Here is a 26,662-nt window from a genome sequence, read left to right as displayed (position 1 = left end):
GATGTGTACAGGGTGAACAGGACTGGAGAGAGCACAGTTCCCTGTGGGGCTCCGGTGCTGCTGATCACAGTGTCAGAGAGACAGTTCTTACTGTGGTCGCTCGGTCAGCTAATCTGTAATCCAGGTTACCAGGTGAGCGTCCACACCCATCTGCAAGAGCTTGTCTCTCAGTCTGAGGGGTTGGATGGTGTTAAAAGCACTTGAGAAATCAAAGAACATGATTCTCACAGCACTTTTCCCCTTGTCTAGGTGAGAATGTGTCCTGTGTAGAAGTGATTGCATCGTCCACGCCAACTTTCTCCTGGTATGCAAACTGTAACGGGTCTAGTGCATGGCGTACCTGGGGTCTGAGCATACATACAAGACCAGTCGTAAAGTAATCTCTATGGCTCTATATCCTGTGACATATGTTAAATCATAATAAACATCAATAACATGCTGTGACATATATGTTAAATCATAATAAACATCAATAACATGCCTTGTGATTTGGATTCAATTAGTCACGTTGATAAAAAATGAATTTTGGCAGCCGTGGTTAGGGCGTCGGGCTTCTAACCGAAGGGTTGCTGGTTCGACCAGTAGGAAAAATGTGGACGGGGGTAGTGGTGGAGCACTGCTCTCCCATGCCCACATCCACGGCTGAAGTGCCCTTGAGCAAGGCACCTAACCCCTCACTGCTCCCTGAGTGCCGCTGTAGCAGGCAGCTCACTGCTCCGGGTTAGTGTGTGCTTCACCTCACTGTGTGTTCACTGTGTGCTGTGTGTGTTTCACTAATTCACGGATTGGGATAAAGGCAGAGACCAAATTTCCTTCACGGGATCAAAAGAGTGTGTATACATATATGGATTTATACATACACATTTGATTGATTTATGGTAAAATATGTAACTCTATTAGGTTTTTTCTCTCCTTTTCCACCAAGTAAATCCATATTTGTCGGCCATTTTGAAAAATGTCGGTCTTGGCGCCCAGGGGCCAAATCCGAGGTGCCTATAATTCTAAATCTGATCAGACCCCCTTTGTGAGTTTCTCTACCAAATTTGATTGTTATCATAAAATTATCATTTGTTGTGAAACATTTTGAGCTAAACTGCTCCACTAAAATGAAATTGTTCTGACATTGTTTTAGGATTATCTGTGGCATGCCTGTTGTGTGTTTCTGGGAAAACAATAAAGTTATAGGGATCAAAGGACAAATCCTTTTTCTCAAAGAGTTCTCATTGAGCAAGGCAATTATTAACACAGCAGGTTATCTTGAGTCAATATACAGTTGTTCACTCATCCACACCCTTCTGTCCTCAGCCATGAGTGGAAAGCTGAGTGGAGCCACACCCAGCAGTTACTTCTGCAGCAGCAGGCCCACAGAGCTCATAAATCACTGGCCACATGCTAAGCACAGCACCTGAGCAGTGACCGCTTACACAATGGCCCCACTGAGCCAGAGCCACAACATGCTGCCGCTAGTGTCGCTCGCTCTGGGCTTGTGTCAGTTCGTCGGCATCTCAGCCTTTAACTTGGACACGGATGGCGCACTGAGGAAAGACGGGGAGGCGGAGAGTCTGTTTGGTTTCTCTCTGGCCATGCATCACCAGAAACAAATGGGGGACCGTAAAGTGTGAGTGCTTGAAGCCTGGTCTCTCTGTACTCTACTCTGTTTGTGTTGGCCTCTCCCTGCACACGGATAGGGCAGCAGGACATCACCGTAACCATAACATTGCATACCTGCTGTTGTAAACTCGTCTCTGGTGAATTTGCTATTGGTTTATGTGGCAAGGCTGTAGGTTTAGATGGTGTTTTTTGCATTGTCAAAACTAATATTGATATTTTGATCAAATTGAGATTTTTTTTTTTTAAATTAGAATTAGGAGAAATGTATGAAATGGATACATATCTAGGAGAAATGTATGAAATGGATACATATCTAGTAATGACCATTGTGTTTCATAATTCAGATTGCTAGTAGGTGCTCCTCATGCCAAAGCCTTGGGGAAGCAGAGGGCAAATGTAACAGGAGGACTGTATGGCTGTGGTTTCACAACTGAACCCAATGACTGTCAACGCATCCAGTTTGACACAACAGGTTTGTGTCCACTCCTCCCAATATTTAGCAATCTAACAAAGGCTTTTCACAAAGCAGCAAAAAGGTATATGTGTTGTATGTTTACACCTTCTAGACCACTCAGGTCTCAGGTGAAAAACCTGTTAGTAAAACCTACTGTCATTGTGAAGCAGATTTTAGCTGGTATGTGGTTCATCTCTGGAACCAACTTTTGGATGACATCGAAAAGGCCCCAACTACCCAGTTTTAAATCTAGACTTAAGACCAAACTGTTCTCAGATGCCTTCTGCTAGCTGCACTGAGTTGCCAATGTAAATATTTTTCTCTGAGTATAAATATAAATAAACTTGACTTGACTTGACTTGACTTTACACAGGTAATCTACAATGTATATAAAAAACAAGACGAATGCATGTGTGATGAATGCCCACTGTGCTGGTGTGTGAAAGTGAAGTTGCAGGTCTGTACATGTTCTGCTGTTTCTCTAGAAACTGCGGAGGACCACAAAGAGAACCAGTGGATGGGAGTGAGAGTTCGGAGCCAGGGCCCTGGGGGAAAGGTTGTGGTAAGGTCGTTAAATTGTCACACACTACATGCATACTGTATGTATTGAATATACAATATTTATTTGGTAATCATAACTCAAACATATTACACTTACCTGGGGGTTGGGGAATAAAATGGTACTTTTCCTTCTGATGTGTTGAAAAGATGAGGATGTGGTAATCAAGGTCAGAGGTCACCTTCCTCTTTCTCTTTTCTCTCTCTCTCTCTCTCTCTCTCTCTCTCTCTCTCTCTTTCTCTTCCTCAGGTGTGTGCCCACCGCTACCAGAGAGGGAAGTCGGAGGAGTCTCGGGTGATGCCTGGCCGCTGCATAGTCCTGGAGCAGGACCTGCAGGAGCAAGTAGAGGAGCGAGACCCGTTCTGTGCTGAGGGAGGCCGTCTGGCAAGGCCGGGGGGAAGGACCAAGGAATTCTTTGGCTACTGCCAACAGGGAGTCTCTCCTGCCTTCACCAGTGACAAGAAGCACATCCTATATGGAGCCCCAGGGGGCTACGACTGGAAGGGTAAGCATAGGTGTGGTGAAGGTGTCTGTATATGTTTGTTTATTAGTATAATTATGAGTATAATTATACTCATATACACACACACACACTCTCTCTCTCTCTCTCACACACACACACACACACACACACACACACACACACACACACACACACACACACACACACACACTCTCTTTCTCTCTCTCTCTCTCTCTCTCTCTCTCTCACACACACACACACACACAAACACACACCCATATACACATACACTTACACATATACTATATATTTATACAGTATACTGTATATCTGTAATAACTTTACGCCCATTCTTTTACATGAAAATGTCCTTTTTTGTTCAGGCATGAGTCATTCTGAGGTTTACTACATAAGATCCACTTTAGAGGTTGATAAAAGTACATTCTAGAAATCCCTCCCTCTATAAACCCCCATTTTGTGACACTGCAGGTATCGTGCGTCTAGAGCCGATAGACTGGGATGTGGATTATCCTAAGTTACTGGAAACCGGGGATGAGGGAGAGAACAACCCCATGCTCATTCCTGTCAACATCAGCAGTTATTTAGGTACACGTGACTCCCACTCTTTAATAATTTTACTGTTAATTTAGCTGTGTTAATAACCAGATACCACCATATATTTTTTACAGAGCTCTTGTATGTAATGTGGCTCGTAAAAAAGTCACGAAAGACTTTGTTTTTTGCTCAAACAAGACCACACTGATGATTGTAGATTTTAATTCATCGTTTTAATGATTTTTTGGGGTGTGTTAAAAGATAGGTTTTTTTTTTCCAAAATGTCATATTACGCTAACCACATACCAGATGCTTTTAACGTGTTTGTGTGTGTCATGTCCATGCAGGATTCTCCATAGGCTCCAGCACCAGTCTGACCAATAAAGGGGAGCTGATCATCGTGACTGGAGCCCCCAGAGCTGGACACAGTGGTGAGGTATGCGCGCCACTCATAAATGTATATCTGTACAGAGGATGTATGCGCACCACTCATACATGTATATCCATACAGAGGAGCCTTTCCGGGGCCCTCAAATATCTGTAAGTCTCTATGTGTGAATCTCATGCATCTCTACTGTCTGATACTCTGGTCTACCCAAGGCTGGGAGCCCTGAACCTCACACACAAACTTTCTTAGGCCTCTGTCTGTAAATAGTAGTAAATGACTTAGAATGAACTGCTAAATTACTTTCAGGTATTTGTGCATTAAGTGTAGAAGGAATAACCTTTATCAAAGTCACCTTTGGGTTGATAAAGGCTGTTTGACGAAACAGCTGTCTTGAATAGATCCTTATTCATGATAACCTCCTGGCCAGCACCTCACTTGGGCTTGCATTCCTCCTCCTCGAATATTGAATGTATGTAAAATTCACACATGAATGCAACTGTAAAGGTAAATGTACCTGTCGGTGTGTGTAGGTGCTACTGCTCCGGAGTGAAGATGGAACAAAAGGTCTGGGTCTGGCACACCGTCTCACTGAGCCTGGGCTGGCCTCGTCCTTTGGCTATGACCTCGCAGTGGTGGACCTCAACGCAGATGGGTGAGCTGCTGTCTAGAACAGGGGTCGGCAGGATTTGAAGTGCCAGTTTGAAACATTCACGTTAATTAGCCTGCCATAATGTTTGTTCTGGCAGAGGTTTTTTGTTGTTGTTTGTTTTCTGCAGCATAGGGCGTCTCTCAGTTGTAAAAGCCCAGCCTCTCAGTGGGAAACGCCCAGCCTCTCAGGGGTAAAAGCCCAGCCTCTCAGGGGTAAAAAAATGCCATAAGTGTGGGGAAATAGTGGTGGAGAAGCGTATTATGCTTGACCTGGATCACAGGGAGATACATACAGTGACAACTATGACAGTTAGATGGCCCCTATACTGTATCACCAATATTCATTTATGAAGTAAAACTGAATGGGCCTTATGATAGTCTGGTTGGTGTTAGTGCAGTATCAAGCCCATATCTACTGTTAACACTAAATTAGTTTAAGTTCTTTATTTTGCTACAACTTCAGAATAGCATCTTTGTTATTTATCCAGAAGTACCATATAATTATACAGTATCTTTGATGAAGGTGGGATGACCTGGTGGTGGGCGCTCCCCAGTACTTTAAAAAAGATGGAGATGTGGGAGGTGCCGTCTACGTCTACATCAATCGAGCCGGAGGCAGAGACTGGAACAATCTTAAGCCTGTCCATCTCCACGGAAAAAAGGACTCCATGTTCGGGCTGGCAGTTCGAAGCATCGGTGATGTCAATCAAGACAGATTCCAAGGTCAGCTAAAAAGCCCTCTCTGGCGTCTTTTGTGAATGCAAAGCACAAGAAAAGAGCTTTTATCCCCATGTTCTCTATAGGAGGAGATGACCACAAAACACTACAAAGGCAAACTGGAATGCTTGTCTTTCTTTTAACCTATTTTGCTATCACAGACAGGCAGCCCTAGAGATGTATAAAGCACACATCATGAATTTAGCCATTTGTGTACACTAGTATTCCTTTTTCCATGAGCAAACTATCAAATATAGCCTTATAGTATAAAGTAGTATAAACATAAACATTGATTCTTTTGTTTTGTTCTGGTTTGGGCAAAGACATTAAGCTTCAGCCAGAAGTCCCTTCTGTGTGTGGAGTCCATGTTTTTTTTTGACAGAGATGTTCATTAACTTTCATAACAGATATTGCAATAGGAGCACCGTATGAGGGACCCGGACATGTCTACATTTACCATGGCTCTGCGGAGGGCATTCTAAAGAAACCCGCACAGGCCAGTAAACACATTCTACAGAACACACCATGCCATACTGTCAGCCAACTGTCTACTTGTACAGTATTTTCAGAGATGTTGTGTTTACAAAAATACAAAAGAGAGAGAAGTCTGTACTGAATTAATGTATATTTGTTGAACATTTCAGATAATAAAAGGCGAAGGTGGTGTAAAGTTATTTGGATATTCCTTAGCGGGGAACATGGACGTAGATGAGAATGGATATCCAGATGTAGCTGTGGGGACTCTCTCAGATTCTGTATTTGTTTACAGGTAATATGTTGTGATGCTGTTTATGTGATTTCTATACCAGGGCACATGTGATTCTGAATTATCTTATTTCCCCAGGGCAAAACCAGTCATAAATATTGAGCAGACCTTGATGATAACCCCTGATAAAATCGATGTAAAAAATTACAATTGTGATCTGCGTCAATGGTTAGTTTCACCGGAACACAAACAAATACATAAAATTCATCCCAAGTATTTAAAAAAACTGGTCGTGAACGTCTTTTTTTTTCTTTCAATTATTCAGCTCAATTACTGTCCAGTCCTGTTTTAGTTTCACCACACATCCAGCCACCTACAAGCCAGACATAAGTAAGTACACAAGGAACAGCACATCAGTCCAGTCCAGCATCATAAGCTGTCAATCTCAAAAATGTATTACTTCAGGGGATTGGTCACTTGAAGACTTTTCCTGACCAAACATATTATTTCCTGACATTACAATGGCATTCAGTGGCAGAGATCCACATAAACCACAGTGATATGAGGCAGATAAAGGCCAAGCCTGATATGCCATGGCTGATGTACTGTGTCAGCATCTGCTGGTGCTCTGCCAATCCTGACATCTTCATTTACCCCATGCAGATATCCGCTACATGCTGGAAATAGACCGTCAGAGGAGGGAGTGGAATCTGCCATCTCGGGTCGCCTTCAAAGATCCATCCCAAGCAGAGGTTAGAAGTAACAAAGTACAAATACTCAATACTCGCCGCCATCTTGTGAGAACAAGTACATCTTGTAAAACATGACAAGTCGATTCCTTCAAGTAGCATTTTCAGATATCTGTACTTGAGTACCATTTTTTCTGACCACATTTTACTTTCATTCCTCAACATCAATTCCAATTTCAGCCTAAATGGATGGGACGATAATAGTGCCACAAAGGGAGTAGCTACTAGCTAGCCTTTGCGACACATGCAGGGGTGCTACAGAGTGGAACGCCAAATAAAGAAAAATAATGGTTCCATAATAACAGAAAACTTTTTGGTCAAATCTAATGCTTTATCAGGACATGTTAAAGATGAGAAAACATCTTATTTTTTGTTGTTTGTCATTTATTTGGCCTATTCTGCAAGCAACCTTACCCCAATCAGAATTTTTGTTTCTTTGCAAGTTCATACTTGGTTTGGCACAAGGCATCAAACAGGTAATTTCAGGTGCAGTGAAATAGTTATAGAGTTAAATTGGAATATTTGGAGTATTGGAATAAGGCCAGAAACACAGTAAACTAGTCCATCTTTGAGTACATATCAGAGCCTGTACTTTGTCACCCTTACTTGAGTACTCACAGAGTCTTTTTTACAGTATCTTTCCGTCTACTTGAGTATGAAAAAAAATATTTTTGCCATCTCTGGTCTCAGGGCACTCTTAGGCTCCGGGGTCCAAATAAGGAGTGTGTAAGCACAGAGCTCCGACTAAAGGTATGGGGTCCTCACATTGACAATAAAGCTGACTTTGACTCTGTCTCTTTTGGTTGAATTCAACAGCCCTTTTTAAAGTCTGCATGTATTATATCAGTATATTTCATATTTGATAAGGCTTTTCTATTTGATTATATATTTGAAATAATGTATATTTATTGTTTTGTGGTCTGAGAGTTTTTAGATATTATTTGAATGAGTATTCAACACATTCAAGTATATGCAATTCATTGGGCATTGTACAGAGTGTACACAAAGATCCTTGATTACTAGCTCCGCTTTAACCCTCTTTGGTGCACATTACTGTAGAATGCACCGTACTGTACAGAACACACTGTATGAAGTAACAGGGCAGGTTTTTAACAGAGCCGACCTCTCTTCCCAGACGGACATCCAGGACAAGGTGAGGGCGATCCCCATTAGTGTGTCTTCATCCCTCCTGGGTGCCATGTCCAGCCACCAGTCAGCACTCAGTTCACTGCCTGAGCTGAAACCTGTCACCTCACCACAGAACAAACGCACAGCTGAGGTGTGTGAGTTGTTGTGTTTACACGTGTGGGTGTGTGTCTGTGGCTGTGTGTGTATGAGAGAGAGACACACACACAGACAGAGAGAGAGAGAGAGAGAGAGAGATTGTGTGTATGACTGTGTGTATATGCTATTGATATCATGGTTTGCCATTGTGAATAATTAGGAGTGGTTCTCTATGATATTGTGGAAGAGGGTATGCATTACAGAGACAGGCAGTTTGGGGAAAGAGGTCACCCCAACAGATTAACATGAGGAGGTTCCATAGCTCCATTTAAAAAATAAAACATGACCTGTTTCTGGACTTGCTCTGATTGAATTTACACAGTACATCTGTAAAGCTTATGAGTCCACTCACAGCAGTCCTCCATGTTTGTTTTTACAGTTCAAATTTGTGAATCTTGGATGTGGGAACGACAACATCTGTAGAAGTAACCTTGATCTACAGTATCAATTTGTATCCAGAAATAAAGATACAGACCTCTTCACGCCATTGAGAAGGTAGTCTGAAATTCTTCTTTTTTTTTAGATAAGTAACATATTGTAAAAAAAATGTGGTGGAGTGTCATTCTATTTGATGTTTTGAAATACAGTGAGAATGGCACAGCAGTGATTTCTGCCAGTGACAAAAAGATTGATCTGAAGATAACGGTGACAAATAAAGGAGGAGAGAACGCCTACGACACTCAGCTGGTTGCCACCATCCCAGGCCCAATCTTTTACATGTCCTACTTTTCCAAGGAGAAATCTGTGAGTCAGCATACAGGGCATTTCCTGTGTCTCATATCCGCTCTGAATATCTGAATAGGCTCATTCGACTTCATGCAGCCAGCGCTTTGCAGATTTGGCTGAACGTGATGCACAAACATGCAGTGTGTTATAATATGTCTCTATATCTCTCTCTCTGCCTCCTTCTTTTGGTATATCTTTACTTTCTCTTTTACTTGCTGTCCTTCACTCTTCTTTATTTCTACACTGGGGCTATGTGCAGGTGTACTGCACTGCTAATGCCAATGGCACCCTGGTGACATGTCGCTTAGGAGACCCTTTACCCAGAGATGGAGAGGTGAGCCAGTTTAAATGATTAGGTATGTGAACACAAACTCAGCTGTTTCACATGATTAATACTTGGGAGCTTCTAAATAATATTGTGGTTTGTTTTTCAGGTTGATTTGTACATTACACTGACTACAATGAATATCACCTTGAGCACTTCAGATGTCAATGTTACCCTTCAACTGCAAACGTGAGCTTAACTCTGGGGGAACCATTTAATTCTGGACAGTAGGCCTTTGCGTTGTCAATGTGTACAGATTCTGCTGAATTCTGTTTGCATAAAGTTTGGTTGAGGAGACATTTAATTTCACCCTAAATGTTCTTCCCATTTGTGTAATCTCAGACTTTATGACTGGCTTCAACTTGGGTTGAATGTTTGCTCATGAGACTGATAGTGTCCTGTAACCTGATAGTGAGTCATTTCCTTTAACAAAGTTCACCTTTGGCCACAGGACCAGTTCTCAGAATATATCAGCAGTGGCCACCAGAGGCAGAATCATCTTTGATCTTAACCTGCTGGTGTATAGGTGAGCATGTTATCAATACTTTATTATTACGTATTCATGTATTCCTGTATGGACAGTGTATCAGTTGTGCATGCCTTAAACCACAGCATGATTGCCTATGCTATCAGAAACCCATGTTTGCCATATCTGAATTATTCCTGAAGAATAAACATACATGTAAGTTCACTAGAAGTAAATCAACAGTCTTCTTTCCTGAGCAGAGTAGCGTGGTTTACTAGGTCTTGATGTAGTTTTAAATACATGGTATTTCTACATGACAGATTATTCACTAGCTGCACTTCTGTGCACTTTCATGCAATTGTGCATTGAATCTCTCTACATGTGTAAACATCATGGAAATGTTGTGTTAACATGAATTCTGGGGTTGCCAGTCATGTAAGCCCATCCCAGGTGTCAGTAGATGGAGGGAAGGCGAAAGTGGACAGTGAAATGACATCAGAGCAAGACATTGGTAGTCTGGTCGAATACAACTTTACGGTACGTGAAATTTCCTATCAATTAATTTTCAAATCTAGTTTATTTAGATATACTACACCATGTACTGTTGTAATGTGCAAGCCATCTAACACGTATGATCATCTAACACGTATGATTTCTAGATCAGCAATCTGGGACTACCTCTGACATCATTAGCCACAGTGTCACTGGACATCCATTGGCCCAAACTAAATAAAAATGGGAAATGGCTCCTGTATTTGGTGCAGATCGAGGGGAAAGATGGTCAAAAAATGTCCTGCTCTCCCACACAGGAAATCAGTCCTCTCCAACACATCAAGGTAATCAGGCCATTGACTCCCAGTGGTAGTATGTAATTTTAGTATCTAAAGTTTCCCTCGGGATGAATAAAGTATCTATCTATCTATCTATCTATTTAGTAGTATAGTGGCTAAGGAGCTGGGGTAGCATGCAGAAGCCTGAAAACTTGTGGGCTGAATTCTAAATTTCCACCGCTGTGCCTTTGAGCAAGGCACTTAACCCCAAATTGTAAATGTCCTGATTATTTAACTGTTCTCAGGAGTAGAGCCAGTCCAATTCATTGACTTCAACTAATTCTGAGTAGGTGTGAAGCTAAAGTGTTTGTGCATATTTCTACACCAGTTTTACTGAAATGTGCATTTGCAACTCCTCTCCAGGCTCAAGGCACGTCCAGAGGCAAGCGACAGGCTGAGGAGTCGGATCTGGAGGCCCTGAGCACTGACGGAATATTATCCATATTTGGAAGAAAAAGGAAATACAAAACAATGGTAATGAAATCCTTTGAAAATGTGATTGGTGTGTGTGTGTGTGTGTGTGTGTGTGCACGTGTGTTGAGTGTGTGTGGGTGGGTGTGGTAAGCAACGTAATTTACCTTACAACAGAACATAATGAAAACAATGTTAAACTTATAAACAAAGAAATACGTACATATCCTTTCTTACTTCTCAGGTTTGTGGTGGAGAAGCACAATGCGTCACTATAAAGTGTCCCCTACTTGGCCTGGAAGATAAAGCAGTGGTCCATCTCAGATCTCGTTTGTGGAACAGCACAGTTCTTGAGGTATGTGGGTTTAGAAGGCACAGCATGATAAGTAGCAATCTGTGCATCATTCATGAAAACCCCAGACACAGATGGTACCCAACAGACACCTAGCTTTGAAACCTCATGTAGGCTACTTGAAATCCTTTCAACTACAAAATACAATGTACAAAGTGTCTGCAAGTGTCTCTGTCTGCCCTGCCAGGAGTATGAGTCCTTGAACTACCTGGACATTGTGTTCAATGCCTCGCTCAGCATCCATTCAGCTCCAAAAAATATCGGCCTCAGGAGCCCCCCTACTCAGGTAAAATATGTTCCCACTTGGGCTTAGTCCAATGCAGGTGCACACACACATAGACACTTCATGATCAATACCAGGCTCATTTAATAGCATCAATTAAAATGATGAAGGATACTGTCTAATTCACATCGCATAAAATACTAAAAAAAAAACAACAAATACGATATTACTAGTCAATGGTCCGTGTATCATTCGTTCATTTGATATTCAATTGAGAATCCAAAACGAAAAAAGGACTTGTTTTTTCATTATTTGTTTATGAATGTGATACAAACCAACAAATAATGCTTTGTTTTTCAGACTTTTGATTTCATGATCAGATCAAAAGTAGAACGTTTAAAAAACAGCCTCAGGCCCAAAACTGATTTTGATATTTATTTTTTCTGATTTCTGTGACCCGGAAATTATTTATTGACTTCCATCGCCAGCTGCTGCTTCTGTTTTGCAGTGTTAAATCGGACTAGGCCTACCAGACAATAGATTGACCATATTGTAGGCCTACAACTGCAAAGCCTTATCATATGCATGTTACATTCATGACATGAAAAGTAGAACTTATTGAACAAAATGGCAAATTACGCGTCGGCTAAACATTTTAAACTTGCGCAAAACGGCATGAACCCAGCAACAGTGCGTCGTATAACTTAAAACACAAACTGAAGCAACAGCTTGGACAATCCTACTGCAAAGCCTTTCCTTCCATAGGCATGCAACGTCTATGACATAAAAAGTGGAATATGAACGCATTTCACACCTGACAATTAAACGGAGCTGCCGCCTGTTCAAGCGATTTGACTGTTTCTTGAGCTCTCAGAGCAGTGTTAATTATGCGTCTTTTCTGATGGTGAACGTAGGCCTATAGTTGGACGGGCAGGACTGACAAGTAGATCGGCCCTAGGCCCGCCTGTGGCTACTATGGCTCGATTTGAATTATTTGCTCTGTTTGTGAATGAAGTTGTAGCCCCTCTTTCCTTTGATCAATGTGCTTGTTGAACAATGTGTCCCTAGTTTCCCTGTCATAGCTACTGTCTTTGGTGTAATCTCACCAGAAGGCTACTGCAGCTGGCTGCCTTCCAATGGCGTTGGCGACAAATGATGATCTGAGCTGATAGATCTAACATCTAGGCCTACGTTCCCTAACATGGGCTGATACTACATAGCCTAGGCCAGTCATTACTTCTATAATGCTTTTGGGCTTAACGCGTTGTTCATAAACCAAAACAGGCATGAGAAGGGAGATGATTTTCTGTCGATTCAGCTAAACCAAGTTTGCCATCGTTAGCAAATCAGCCCAATTTCTCGCTATAGTTGTTAGACAATATTTTCTGTCGCTATGGGATGGCCAAAATTAAATCTAGCAACAAAGTCACTGAATTGGCAACACTGAGCAGCGACAGGTCTAGACCAAGAAAGTGACTTGGATAGACTTCCAGGTCACAGAAATCGGAAAAAATAAATATCAAAATCAGTTTTGGGCCTGAGGCAGTTTTTTAAACATTCTACTTTTGATCTGATCATGAAATCAAAAGTCTGAAAAACAAAGCATTATTTGTTGGTTTGTATCACATTCATAAACAAATAACCAAGTAAACAATTACTTTTTTCGTTTTTTCATTTTGGATTCTCAATTGAATATCAAATGAACGAATGATACACGGACCGTCAATATACTATAGATCCAATGAAATAATAAAAAAATAAAAAAACATTTGTAGTTTAACAGCTTCAATTCAATTTTTAAAATTAGATTGAAATGTGTTACTATAGTAACACCACAGATTTTGTTATTGTTGCCATCATTAATGTTTTGTATAATTATAGATATTGCTCTAGTTGGATAGTCCTCCAGTAATTTAACCATCAGAACAAGATACTAACAACACCAAGATTATGGGTGTGACGAGTGAACGCCCAAGCTGCATACCTGTACCTGCAAATGGCTTTGGGATAAAAGCATTCAATAGATATACTAGATGTACTAGCACAGCAGTGTGGTGGAGTTATTGGGGTCAGTCTTGCTGAGGCCTGGTTTGTGCGCCCCCTGCAGGTGAAGCTGACGGTGTTCCCTGAGCGGAAGTCGTTGCTGCACCGCAGGGTGCCCTGGTGGGTGATCGTGTTATCCCTCCTGCTGGCCCTGGTCCTATTGGCTCTCCTGGGCTTCCTGCTGTGGAAGGTAGTGCTCCTGCACGCCTGTCAGAGTTAATATTCAAATGAACCATCAGGCCAAGAATGTTGGTGTACATCTGATAGCAACACTTTTATATTCATCTAAAGTTAATCATTACACAGGCAGCTAGAAGTGAGCTTTGAGCCATATGGAAATGGCAAATGGTTTTTTATCGGAAGAAACACAGTATTGTAAAAAGTACAAAATTCTTGCATATGATATGCAATAGCATAATCCAGACATTACCTGGTCTTGTTTCACATACCATAACCTTACTTATGCATATGCATCAGTGCATGCATGCTTGGGTCTGGGTTTATGAAAATATGTGCACATACATAGAGTTTGATCATGTTCATCCCCTTTCCTCTAGCGTGGCTGCTTCAGTCGTCCGATGTGTGGCAGAAACAAGAGAGAATATCACGTTGTCTCAGAACATCCCTCTAGAAAGCACTGAATGCATTACGACGGTCACCATTGGCTTTACTTACAGCTTTACTTGAGCACAGGTTGTGTTCAAATCGTAGCACCTTCTAGATGTATGGGAATGGCCTTGTTACACACTGGGAGCTGGCTAGCAGTCCTGACCAGAGAGACAAATCTGTGGTTCTACAGTACAAAGACTTCTGAGTTGATACCTGTTTCAACATTACATACTTTTTCTATGCATTTTTTTGTATTTTTTAAGTTTCCTGATTGCTTTCCTACAAAAAAAAAAAAAAAACATTTATAGATCAAACAAACATTTTATTCATTGGTTTCACATACACAACGTGTTCCTGACAGTTAGGAATACGGATTAAAAACATTTACATCACAGTGGAACATTCAAACTAAAGGTCATGTTGACTTGTGCCATCACTGTACAATTACCTAACAATGGTATCAATGATTGTATCATGGAGTTTACAAATTGGTCATTTTGATTGGACCAAACTCTTTTCAACTTGTGCTTCCCTCAAAACGACAATTGTGTATGTGGTTTTTTTTTTATTTAGTTATCATTTCTAAAGTGGTATGGACATTATGGACTACGTCACATAAAGAGTACCAGAACAATCTACTGTACATTGGTGTAGTCACCTTACTGTATGAGTTTTGTTTTGTGGTATTGTCATATGCAATAGGCAGAAACAGCCCAGCTCAAGGATTGAACAGTTGACTTAGTATTACTACACCACCAAACTAATGTAATGACAGACAGACAGACAGACACACACGCACGCACACATGCGCGTGCACACACACCATCCATAGCACACAAATAATGAAATGCAAACATTAGTAAAAATAAGGTGTGTGCTTCAACATTCAGAAGGCTTTTGTTTTTCTTCTCCCTTTGCTTCCATTTGTTTCACATCTAACTTGTTTAATCCTTTCATTCACACTTCACGTGTTCTGTTTGTACATTTCCTCTCCTCCCACTCTCCCCCAAGGCCAATACACAGTCCATCTGTATGTTTCCCTCTCTCTCTCCGTCTCCATCTGTTTTGCCATCACAAACAAACACGGTTTCTTTTTTCATTTGTCTTTCATCACTGGACTATTTATCAGTGGAACCCATGCACTGTGCATCCTTCCACAGGACTAAGGTCTTCTTTCCCATTTTCTGTCATTTCATCAAGGTCATCTTGCCTTTTTCACTCAGACAGAAAGCCCTACAGTCTTGACAATGCTGCCATTCAACACAAAAACCTTTCATCAGACCAGCAGCGATTCCATTAAAAAAAAAGAAAAAACCTACAGTATATCATTAAACTAAGAGTACCAAAATGGACCTCGCTTCACTCCAAGTTAAAAAGGTAAAAGTAAATCCAATAAACTGGACTCCTCTAAAAAAAAAAGGCTACACATTTATGGAATAACAAGTAAACTGAATTCACACTCCTCTGGTTTCAACATTCAGCAGTTACATCTGCAAATTTAACATTCATAAGTACTTTAAAATAAATAATAAATAAATACATAAATAAAGGCATACACTAAACATGTAGCCTAGACCCAAACATTAGAAACCCTTACAAATCTATCACAATAAGACACCAATAAGAATACCTGTGCCATGCTGGCGAACAATGCCAGGATTTCATGGATGCTTACTTCCAAGGAGACTTTGTGCACATCCCAGGTGCTGAACAAAAAAAGGTCAAGGATTTCATGGATGCCCTCAGCACTGCTCAGGGCCACTGTGTGCACAGGGGAGAATCACATATCTAAATTCCCATCACCAGTCTGAAAAATAGACATGGGATGCACTTGTCATTGTTAAAAAATGTTTTGTTCTATGTGTATGGTCTCCTGAATTTCACACACTCTTAGTTTCCTAATGGTGAACATGGCATTTTGTAATTTACAGAGTCTGACTGTTTTTGTGTTTTGTTTTGATATATGAAAAACTGCTCATTGTGAGTGATGCACAACACATCATTTGTAACGTCAGTACTCTCATTGATTTATGAGAAAGGTGCTTGGTTTAGATCAGGTAGAAAGGACAACCCCGACCCATTGATTCAACTAAAGAGATTGTTACATTAAAAAGATGCTATGTAGCTCAGTGATTTACAAACTGCATAGAGTTCAAAAGTAAGACTAACATGATGCGGTTGGACTGCTAATTCTGAGTTTGCTAATTCTCAATGATGGTTCAATAATTGTTATTTAAAAATGATTAACGCTTACCTTGCTGATAATATGTAAACTGTCTCCATTTTGTTTGTGGAGTGTGTGTACGTGGATATTTACACAAACTGAAATCCTGACTTTTTTATGAATAATGACTAGGAGAGATACTGCTTGAGAGTTTTCATATTTGAAATGATTAAACCATTAGCTGCCCAAGTTTACAGTCACCTCTGATGTTAGTGGGATTATTTAACCTCGACCTTCACCTCATTTGTGCTATTGTTGTATCTTAATAATATTAGGGTGATATTTCTGATTGGGAATTTTTGCAATACCTATTAAAAAATCAGCTGGTGGTTCACTGAGACATTTTGCATCATCTATTGGGCTGATGTGCTTTAGAAAGACAATGGCACAATGTTTTCACTATGACATTCTTTTCTCCCCCTCAATCCTCTGTCCAAATCTGTACTACAGCCTACAGCCATAGCAGGTTACCTCCACAAGGGGGCGAGAGAGAGCACCAGTGACAGACTGACGAGGGGGGCGTGAGAGGCTGTGAGTGAAGGCGTGGCAGCTGACTTCCCCCGGCCCTGGTTGGCCCGGTTCCACTTGGTTCCGGTCCGGTCACGCGGGCGGGTGGGTCGGCTAGGGTTGCTAGGGTTCCGTGGTACCTTGCTGTAGGGCGGGGAGTAGGGGCCATAGCCCGGCCAATCATCGCTGTACCTCTCTCCTCCATCCCCGTCCCCTGAGCCACTACTGTCCTCACCCTCGGCTGCAGGGACAGGAAAACAGGCAAGGGTAACTCGTGTTAGTTTTTGTAAAGTTCAATACAGTCATTTCTTGTATATAAGCCACATTGTGTATAAGCTGCAGGACAGTGTTTTATGCAAGTTAAAAAAAAAAACTAAAACATATTAATACCATATTAACTGCCCCCGTGTATTAACCTCATAGCTGAAGAAATTTAGCAAAATTAATGTATAAGCCACGGCTAATAGTTGGGAAATAAAACATCTTAAAACCTCTTTTTAAAGAGATCATGATTGAACTCTACTGGTAAAATGTAAATAGTAAACGGCATATCAAGAGTCAGTGCACTCTATACTTTTGGTACTTATGACTATGCAGACTCACTGTCCATGAGAACACAATAAAAGAATATAGCAGGCTATCCATAACTTGGACTATGGATTCATTGGATCCCTAACTGAAATCATACAAATGTGACTGTATCTATTCAGTACCAGCATAAGAGGATATGCATATATTCTAGCATAGTGGAAGACCAGAATGATTTAGGATATTAATTACAGGTCGGGTCAAACTCACTGTCCACAAAGTCTGTGTCCTGTCCTGCCTGGGCGTGCCTCAGGCGGTTGGTGGCTACACGCAGCTCCATGATAAGCTGGCGGGTGCGGATGTCCGGCCGGGCGATGTCCACCTCCACCTCGGGGTTGTTGATTTGACTGACCAGACCGTCTCCAGTCACATCTGGCAAATACCTGACACACACACACAACACAATAATATAGTTAGACCATGATGGTGGATGCAGATGGCATTGTCTCAGTTCCCTATAGTATGGCTGAAAACGTAGCTTCACACATCAGTGTTTACTGACGCATTAAAGAAATGTTGCATGGATATACAAACATGCTGATTTATTTCCTAAAAGTGCTAACAGTTCAAAACACCAGAAAAGTATGACCAAATACACTTTTATGTAATCACAATAGAATAGATTATACTTTATTGTATAATACTCACCGTCCTCGAGTTTGTCCGTTCCAACATCGGTCCTCGTTGGTAACGTCCGCGGCTATTTTGTCATCATTGCAGACAGTATGCGGCAGGGACACCCAGAAGCCCTTCATGGGGCGCAAGCGCTCCTTCAGATCGGACACCTGGACATGGCCCACACACACACTTGTCAAAAAACACTAGAGATGGCTACAGAATGTTTACACATCAACAACCAAAGTAACATTTGCAGGTTTGCAGGTTTTTTTGCGTTTTCAAATTAATACATTTTGTGTCATCCTAACAATATAAAATAAGTTACAAAGTTATCCAGCTGTTCTTGGTGCCAAATTTGCAGTGGTTTGTGCAAGGAAAGCTGTTTGTTCTTAGCTAGTAAGTTTTAGACAAAAACTCCCTATGGGCCTCTTAAAATGTGATACTTTATCAGTTGCCATTTAAACCTTTTTCTGTTGCCATTTCAAAGTTTTACCATCACCAGTCCTCCCACTCTATGTCTCCCCCTGTAGCTCTCATATCTTTACCAGGCGGTCCAGGTTGGTTCCGGCAGCAGTGGTGGGTCTCTCCTCAGGGCTGTAGTTCCGGAATGGTTTCCTGTTTCCACGCGGTTCCTTAGGGGAGCGCTTGGACCTGCTCGGTGCAGGCCTGGGATGGCCACAGCCCTGGAACACCTGTGGTTAAAATAATAATAAAAAACATACTTAACCGAAGAGTGACTGCAAGGATGTTCATATGGGTTTAGTGAGCCAAGACACAATGCAACACAACACATCATAACAGACCACAGTAAAAGAGAACGTCTTGATAAAGGAAAGATAAAAATAAGCAGACAAAAAAGACAGAAGAATGAGATTGTGAGAGCAGGGAAGAAAATACTTGTCTGAAGATCTGAGAGATCAGAGCGTCCTAGCTGTTTAAAATACTGTGCCCGTCATTTAGCTTAAGCTAATTAAAATGGCTCATGAATGAGTAAGTGTACTTCATTAGCATTAGCCTGCTGTAGAAAATCAGGGAAAAGTAATGAACGTCTAGGATCATTAAAGGATGTGACCACTAGAGTGTGCTATAGAAGGGTACTTGTTTTACACTGGTGTCAGTGTTTCATGTTGGTGTCCCACTGGCTTGGGTCAACACAGACCCCATTTCAAAAAACATTCCAAAAATATTTTTATTAAGTTTAATGCCTTGTGCATTCAGTGCTGATATGGAATGTCATGGGACATTATGCCCAATAATTTGTGTCCTTAACAGGATTTTAGCATTGCTATCTTAAAGGCCCCATCTGTGCCTGTGTGTAGCCTTGCCTTGGTGGAGATGGTGACACTGTTCTCCTGCATGTGCATGATCCCCTCCGACACCTTGACAGCAATGGAGTCAGCAGCCAGCTCCATGTTGAAGGGACCTCCCAGCTTATCAGCTACCACCACCAGTGCATCTGACATGGGGAGAGCAACGGCAGATGGGGGAGAAGGGAGGTGGGGGTGATATGGGTGATGGCAGATGGGGGAGGGAGAGATATGGGTGGGTGGTGGTGTGTGTGTGGGGGGGGGGAGGGGGGGGGGGGTAGGAAAAAGAGATAGGAGTTGAGGGAGAAAGTGAGACAGGCAGACAGACAGATTACGAGATAGGCAGAGGAAAGATAAAGATAAGCAGGCAGATAGACAGAAGAATGAGATTGTGAGAGTAGGGAAGAAGCAGGCAGAGATAAGGAATTTAGAATGTGGCAGAATTCTGATAATGATTTGAACTCTGATAATGATTCTGTCTTATTTATGCTCCACCACTATTGTTTATGGAATTAATACCATAATTCATGATTGCATTATTCCAAATCTGCTAAATTGGAGACCCCGCCCACTTTTTCTCTTACCAATGAAATTGTTCCATTCCGAGTCCAAGTCTGCCTGATTGGCCAGGCAACCCTTCATCACGTTAAGGCACAGTGAGTGGCAGGGCTTGACCGTGGGTATCCCTCGACAGAGTGGGCAGTACCACTGGCGCATCAGGGCACGGACACACTCAGATCCAACATTCAGCTAGAGAAACAGAGAGGGAGAGAGAGAGAGAAAGAAAGAAAGAAAGAAAAAGAAACAGGGTAAGACAGAGACAGAAACGAGAGAGCAAAAAAGAAAAAGAGAGGGACAGGGGAAGAGAGAGAGAGACAGAAATGAAAGAGTGAAAGTAAGTGAAGAAATGAGAGAGAAAGTGAGAGATAGGGGGATGATTCATGCTTGTCACGCAGATGAGGTGCCACTGTGTACTCCTCAACCTTCATAAATACTTTAACAAGGAAAGACACTACAAACCTTTACTGCTTTGCTCACAATGTCACGACCAGTGGCAAGGCCTTGGACAAGCTCTCTGGCTGCTATGAAAGCCCTGGACACCTACAGACAGAATGAAAGAAAGAAAGGAAGAAAGAAATCAAGGAAGAGGGAGGGAGAGAGAAAAAGAGGGGGCGGGAGAAAGAGAGAGAGATGAAAGAGGGAGTTCTTGTTACCAAGGTAAAGCACTGCAACGTGATGTGATGTTGCAGCACATCTCTGTCTCTGGGAACAGGCTGAATGTGTATCATCATTCGTTTATTATGCAGCCTGACACCCCTGAGTCACCCGCTAAGGCGTTTCTGCTGGAAGATTATCACTCAGCTGTCAACACAAATATTCACTCGTCTTGGGGATGACATGCCCTCAAAGTCAGTAAATCTGAAGGTAATCCATTAGAGATGAATTTCATTGTGATGCGTGCACATTTGGGTATTGAGGATAAGCTCTACATTGGTTTAAACATTCATTTCATTTCATTCCTCATGAGAGAAAGCATCATTCTTAAAATACCTGTATGCGGAGCTTACGAGGCACATCTCCAAAAGGCTGAAGCTGTTCTGCATGTTTGCTGACACACTCCAAGTAGTCCTCACTGAACTGGTACTGGGGATTGACCAGGGAGAACATTCGCTCAACTAGCCGAGACCAGAACTCAGCCATAACCTCTCCCAGGCTCACAGTGCCCCCTGCAGGCAAGACCAAACGCATCAACATCCATGGAAAACCAACGGAAGATGTGCAAAAAGGCAATCTGATATTGTTCATATTGCACTGTTACCCACAATGAGTAACAGCACTAATTATGTTAGCATATGATCGTGGAGACATTAACTCCTTGCTTTTATTGTTAGGCTGGTGATACAAGGATATATAATCAGTATTGTGCTCACCGGAGTAATAATGACGGAGTTCAACAAACAGGTTCTGGAAGACATGTGAATTCTGGGTGTAAATACGACCATAGGTCTTGGTGAACATCTGATTCATGGACTTCTCTGCCAGGTCCGTAAGCTCTCTGAAAAACTCTGGAATTTGAGGACACATCACCATATTAATATATTATACTGCTTGATGTATAACTGATAACAAGCTTATATCATCAGAATGATCGCTATGAATGAGACCTCAGTCAACAACATAACTATATTGACTGCGAGCCTGAATTTAGATTATTAGATTAGATTCAACTTTATTGTCATTGTGCAGAGTAAAAGTACATAGAAAACGAAATGCAGTTAATGCTCATGCTCCTGCTGGTGATTTACGTTTGATGTCAGTCAGTTAGTTTGTTACTGGCTCTCCATCATTGTCACCTTGTGGCCACGTTGGTGTAAGCCGTGGTCTCTTGAGCTCTCCTTACCATCAAACTTGCGGTGCCTCTGAGTGAAGGAGGTAAGGAGGAACTGGCTGCTGTCGTCGATGGCGGACAGGAAGTCGCTCTCGCTCTGGCCTGCCAGTGTTTCCTCCATCAGGGTGGAGCAGCAGGTGTAGTCCTGTGGGCAGAGCCTCAGGTGTTCACCTGAACCAATTAGAGAAGAGACGGGTTAAAGCAGGGGTGTCAAAGATATGGCCCAGGGGCCAGATCCAGCAGATATTCACATCCAGTTGTCTTTGATAATGTGTAATAAACAATATCCCTATTATATGATACATTGATTAAACCTATAGCGCTAAAACCATCATCTGGAAGGAAGATGCAGATAACAAACTGACATAGAAGGTAGGGTACTTCAAAAAAAGAAAGAACAGTATATGACAGCAGTACATGATTTGCACTTGTTTGCTCATAGTGGCAATGATATACTCCTTTAGCAAAGGAGTATATCATCAAACAACAATTTGATACCCATGCAGAAAAATGATAGGGATGCCCCCTTTGAGATCTCAGTCCAACAAATCGGACCCACTGCCTAATATGAGTCTGAAATGCCTGGGTTACAGACAGGCCAATCACAAATGGACAAACTGGCTGGAAAAGGTTAGAATTGCGAGTTGTTTAGTTCAGGTTAGATCAGAAACAAACACTTGAAACATGTATAGAAGAAATACCAAAAGGCCTACTTCTAGTAAATGTATAGTATTACAGGTAAATCCTCAAAAATAAACATAAAATAATAAAAATATACATCCTTGGTCCCAATAGTTTGCAAGTGGGATATAAGTGTGTTGATGTGTTAGCTAGTGTGTGAGCATGAGTGTCATTGCAATGTGGCAGCCCAGCAGCCAAATTCCCCAAACACACTCCCAACTGTACCTAATTAACCAGTTGGGCCGAGCAGATGTTGAAACACATTTTCCAGCACTCAACTTTGTCACATTCGGCTGGCTCTGTGAGTACAGGCTCATCCACTGAGGACCAACAGAGCAGCTGTTTGATCAAAATGTCTGGGTCATTTCAATCGGTGTTTTAAAAACCCAGCTCCTCTGGGGCTTGAATGAGGTGTAATTAGTTTGAATTATGTTCCTATTACGTTCTTTTATGGTTTTGTGGAGAATATGTTGGAGTCAATCCAGGTTGTGAAAATGACAACATGCCAGCTTTCTGTGAGCCGATATCATTTGTCTTTTTGTATAGGATGCATTCTCTTCTGAGACACAATGGGATAACCTAGGTTTTCTATGACAATGTCTTGGCAGAGTTAATGTTACTATATTAAACTAGCCTATACCATACATAATAACCATGCACTGGCTGAATCATGCCAGTCTTTTCCTCCTTTTGTTCAGCCCTCCTCATCCCTCTCTTCCATGTTCCATCTATAAACTCTCTCTCTCATCATCCTTTTCTCTGAGCCATCTGCTCCCCTGGCCCATGGGACCCCGTGCCAAGACTCAGATGGAGATAACAATACACACACACACACACACACACACTGCTCTGGGTTGCTTACTGCATTTGCTGATTATTTATATAACCACACAGCATGGCTTCCACTTTAACACAGACATTCCAAAATACAGCCATTGTTACCTACTGTATGGGCCTACACACACACACCCTATCAGTTATCTATCCTTATGTCTGTCTCTTCCTGTCTGTTATCCTCTCCTCCAAATATGTAGGCCTAGACAGACCACGCACACACACCCACACACACACTCACTATGGTCAAATTATCCTTCCTAATTGCACTGTCTGTCACAAACCTGACCTAATATAATTATAGGCTTTCCTTTGTACAGACATGAAAAATTCGGCGAGAAATTGACAGACAAGAATAAATTGAAAGAGCCCTCACTGCGATGGCAGGCAAGGCAGCCATTAAGGGGTAACCTAATTATGGGTGAGGCTGGCTGCCCGATATTAGATGGAATGAATGAAGCTTTCAATTTTACGACTGAACAACACAGACATGTCAACTTCTTTATGGCCTCTTTTGTTATTCTAAGCACAAATTCGTTTCACAGTACACATCGACTTGAAGTAGCCTATTGTGAAGAAAAGTTATTTATAACTCTTACGCTACTGGGATAACCTACAAACATAAGCATATAATCATGCTGTGAGTAACACATTGCAACAGTCTCCACGACTCCACGACTGAGTTTTCCCCTGTGGCTGGCGAGAGTCTTACCAGATATCTGTGTCAGCGGGGCAGTGGAGAGGCTGTAACCCTTCTCTCCATACACCTGTCGTGTCTCGGTGCAACTCCGACCCGCCATGGCAGAACCCCAACTCCATGCCAGGACAGTCAACACGCACAGCGCCACCGGCGAACATCGTTTCAGTGAAAACTGATAAACCATCTTAGCTTGAACACATTTAAAGGTGTCCAGTGACTACACCCACGCCCCAGTAGCCTACCGTTAGCCTGAAACCGTCAAGACGGATAGGACAAAATCAATTCCAAGAAATACGTCCCAACAAGAAACGGAACAATGACTGGCGAGCGTGGTTGTTTTAACGTAGCGATTCGATATATCCAGTGAGGTGGACTAGACCTTCCATTTGTTTTAACAAATTAAGTCATTCTTGTCCGCACCATTTCATAGCCTTGCCAATACACCATTTAATTGACAAAGATTTCGGCAAAATTGTCCTTGAGTGGGCTACTCCAACAAGCCTTTTGTTGAGAAGTATTTTTCTTTGTCCTATGCCGCGAGTGTATGTAACAGACTTCACTTGCGCTAGCCGTCAGCAGCCATCCCTTGCTTTTCGATCTATGTCAGAACAATGAGACTCGCAGCCAGAGGACCGAGCTGGAGACAACGGGGAGGTGTGTGGAGGGCGTTGCGGGGAGGGAGGAGGGGAAGACAAGCACAGGGCTGGGGTGGGGGCGCATCAGACAGGATAGCCCATCCTCCAAAACCCAAAATGAGTAGACCGGCAATTTGGCTTCCCCCGTATAATTAGGCAGTATACCCGAAGGATAGGATAGGCTCCATCCCATCCAAGGTGGAGTACAATTATTCTTTCCCTTTTAGAACACCAATGTTTTGTAAGGAGTGTGTGAAAAAGAACAAAATGCAAAGTGACAATTTGCTGGTTAAAATTCATGCTGACGGTGTGATTACCTTTCAAGAATTATTCATGGATTAATTTGAATTAATAGATTAGCATAGCCAGCTACACTAGCCTACTTTTTCTTTTTTTTCTTTTTCAAAATCCCTAACCACTCCCAGTCCCCACAGGGAGCTGGCTATAGTCTGTGAACCAAATATGTCTTTGGCCCTAAGAAATAATATAGACATATTTAATTCTCCCTTTTTCTGTTTATTTATTATGATGACCAATGACCATTTCATGTCCCTAGCTCAGTAAAGGAGGCCAGCAATTAGCCCTGTGATCTGTGCTCTGTAAACTCTCTCTCTCTCTTTCTCTCTCTGTGTGAGTGAAACAGATGTTACATTAACCAGCTGCCTCCCTGATCTTGATTGAAATGCACACTATTATTGATCTAGCTGAGGAAGAGGTAGGAATGGGTGGACCAACTGTGTGTGTGTGTGTGTTTGTGTGTGTGTGTGTGCGTGCATGCTGATCCAAACTTAATTCAAATCAGATCATTAACAGAAAAGATCATCTTAGAGATTGTAATAATTGCTACTCAGAGGAGCCCTACAAACATCGGTAATTGGGTCAGCATGGCAGTTTATGATCATTAATAGGCTGTAAAAGAGGCAAATTGACAGGTAGCCTTAATATTTTCACTGGTCTTGTTTTTAGATGATTCGATGATCTATGGTAAAATTAAAAGAGAAGGACTCCACACTCTCAAAACCATGACATGATAAAAAGGAGGGGGAATTTACAGGACAATACATGAATGATCACCAATCAGAAATCAACGATACCGGTAATGATGGGCTTATAGCCAATCAGAATACAGGCCACCTCAAGCTTGGAATGTTCTTCCCGCCCTTGATTGCCTGAGCATAACCTGAGGTAAACAGAGCCGGGGAGAGGGTAACGATCTTGTGTACGTCGAATTGAACAGTCTGCATCTAGCCAGACCAAGCTAACTATATTTGTCAATCTGAAGCTAGTGTTCAGCCAGCTACCCCGTTCATCATTCAACACAGGTAAATTAAGCCATTTCAAACTTAAGGTCTGACGTTAAAACTGCAAGACACGTACTGGTAAATTGGTGATCAAGGAAAGGCTGTAGAAGCTAGCTAATGTTGGTTACATGACAGAAAAAATACCCTGGCTAGCCAGCCAGCTACTGCTAACTTTAGTTCCAAATCTTGCTTGAGGTAACTTAAACTGAACGTCTCCACTAACTAACCATTTTGCTTAGCAAGCCAGTGAAGCAAACCAACCAGTTGTTTTTTCGTTTTAAAATAAGGTCAAGTAAGCTGGTTAAATACACATCAGTAACTTTGTTGACATTAAATGGAGACATTGGCTAAATGTGCGGGATCTGGAGTAATTAAACGTTAACAGGCTGCCTTGTGCATATTAGTTTGTTAGTTACTCTGTTGGTTTCAATTAAACTTGTTGTATAACGTTAGTTAGTGGATGTAATGTTAACGTTAACGTTACTGTTACTGTTAACAGCAGCAAACAACAAAATATAATGGCTAACATATCGATAACGTAGTGCTAGCACATTAACGGCAGCACATTGCTAACGTTATAACATAATGTTTACCAACGTTAGATACAACTAACGTTACTGAGGTAAAATAGGAAACTTTCTTCTGAGATTTGAGAAATGAAGTCAGGTACCTCATAAATTGCGCAGAAAACAAGACAGGTCGACGGGCATTGAATTGCACCTTATTTCCAGGTTATGCAACTTTAACTATAACCATAGC

General features: G+C 41.8%; 3 protein-coding genes across 4 annotated transcripts in view; 2 read left to right on the top strand and 1 right to left on the bottom strand.

Moving 5' to 3' along the window:
- The first annotated feature begins 1,392 nt into the window (after positions 1-1,392).
- On the top strand, positions 1,393-16,683 carry LOC125306826 (integrin alpha-6-like). The gene is made up of 27 exons (XM_048262388.1): positions 1,393-1,618; positions 1,956-2,083; positions 2,551-2,627; positions 2,874-3,129; positions 3,577-3,693; positions 3,990-4,078; positions 4,561-4,682; positions 5,202-5,401; positions 5,803-5,891; positions 6,040-6,164; positions 6,240-6,329; positions 6,427-6,491; positions 6,765-6,853; positions 7,541-7,600; positions 7,986-8,129; positions 8,514-8,629; positions 8,722-8,878; positions 9,120-9,194; positions 9,295-9,374; positions 9,637-9,711; positions 10,083-10,188; positions 10,311-10,487; positions 10,845-10,955; positions 11,137-11,247; positions 11,432-11,530; positions 13,575-13,700; positions 14,068-16,683. The coding sequence occupies exons 1-27, from the start codon at positions 1,428-1,430 to the stop codon at positions 14,149-14,151; spliced, it is 3,159 nt and encodes a 1,052-aa protein (XP_048118345.1). The 5' UTR covers positions 1,393-1,427; the 3' UTR covers positions 14,152-16,683.
- Positions 13,828-26,656, bottom strand: gpc2 (glypican 2). 2 transcript variants are annotated; one of them, XM_048262395.1, is made up of 11 exons: positions 26,574-26,656; positions 21,765-21,923; positions 21,295-21,429; positions 20,915-21,090; positions 20,384-20,464; positions 19,948-20,113; positions 19,382-19,512; positions 18,602-18,748; positions 18,087-18,223; positions 17,649-17,821; positions 13,828-17,091 (listed from the first exon to the last, which is right to left on the bottom strand). In XM_048262395.1, exons 2-11 carry the CDS (start codon positions 21,871-21,873, stop codon positions 16,811-16,813), a joined length of 1,536 nt encoding a protein of 511 aa, XP_048118352.1. In that variant the 5' UTR covers positions 21,874-21,923; positions 26,574-26,656; the 3' UTR covers positions 13,828-16,810. The 2 variants fall into 2 exon arrangements, with proteins under 2 accessions (XP_048118352.1, XP_048118351.1); XM_048262394.1 differs by lacking the exon at positions 26,574-26,656 and adding an exon at positions 23,980-24,630.
- LOC125306825 (cohesin subunit SA-1) overlaps positions 25,769-26,662 on the top strand; it is a 28,704-nt gene continuing 27,810 nt past the window's right edge. Inside the window, exon 1 of the mRNA XM_048262387.1 lies at positions 25,769-25,924. The gene's annotated coding sequence lies outside the window, so the exon portion shown is untranslated. The remainder of the gene's footprint in view (positions 25,925-26,662) is intronic.

This window comes from Alosa alosa, chromosome 14 (genome assembly GCF_017589495.1).
Source record: "Alosa alosa isolate M-15738 ecotype Scorff River chromosome 14, AALO_Geno_1.1, whole genome shotgun sequence".
In the NCBI taxonomy this organism is placed as follows: domain Eukaryota; kingdom Metazoa; phylum Chordata; class Actinopteri; order Clupeiformes; family Clupeidae; genus Alosa; species Alosa alosa.
The sequence above is the reverse complement of the archived record's forward strand: the minus strand, read 5'-3'. Positions and strand labels throughout refer to the sequence as shown.

What these genes read in the sequence shown, in the direction of transcription:
- LOC125306826 (XM_048262388.1), top strand. Translation starts at nt 1,428, where the DNA reads ATGGCCCCACTGAGCCAGAGCCACAACATGCTGCCGCTAGTGTCGCTC. An exon ending in TTCTAAAGAAACCCGCACAG is followed by an intron (nt 5,892 to 6,039) that starts GCCAGTAAACAC and finishes TGAACATTTCAG; the next exon opens with ATAATAAAAGGCGAAGGTGG. An exon ending in TGGTCGAATACAACTTTACG is followed by an intron (nt 10,189 to 10,310) that starts GTACGTGAAATT and finishes TATGATTTCTAG; the next exon opens with ATCAGCAATCTGGGACTACC.
- gpc2 (XM_048262394.1), bottom strand. Translation starts at nt 24,151, where the DNA reads ATGGTTTATCAGTTTTCACTGAAACGATGTTCGCCGGTGGCGCTGTGC. An exon ending in GAGGCACCGCAAGTTTGATG is followed by an intron (nt 21,430 to 21,764) that starts GTAAGGAGAGCT and finishes CTCAAATTCCAG; the next exon opens with AGTTTTTCAGAGAGCTTACG. An exon ending in CTCGTAAGCTCCGCATACAG is followed by an intron (nt 20,465 to 20,914) that starts GTATTTTAAGAA and finishes TTCTGTCTGTAG; the next exon opens with GTGTCCAGGGCTTTCATAGC.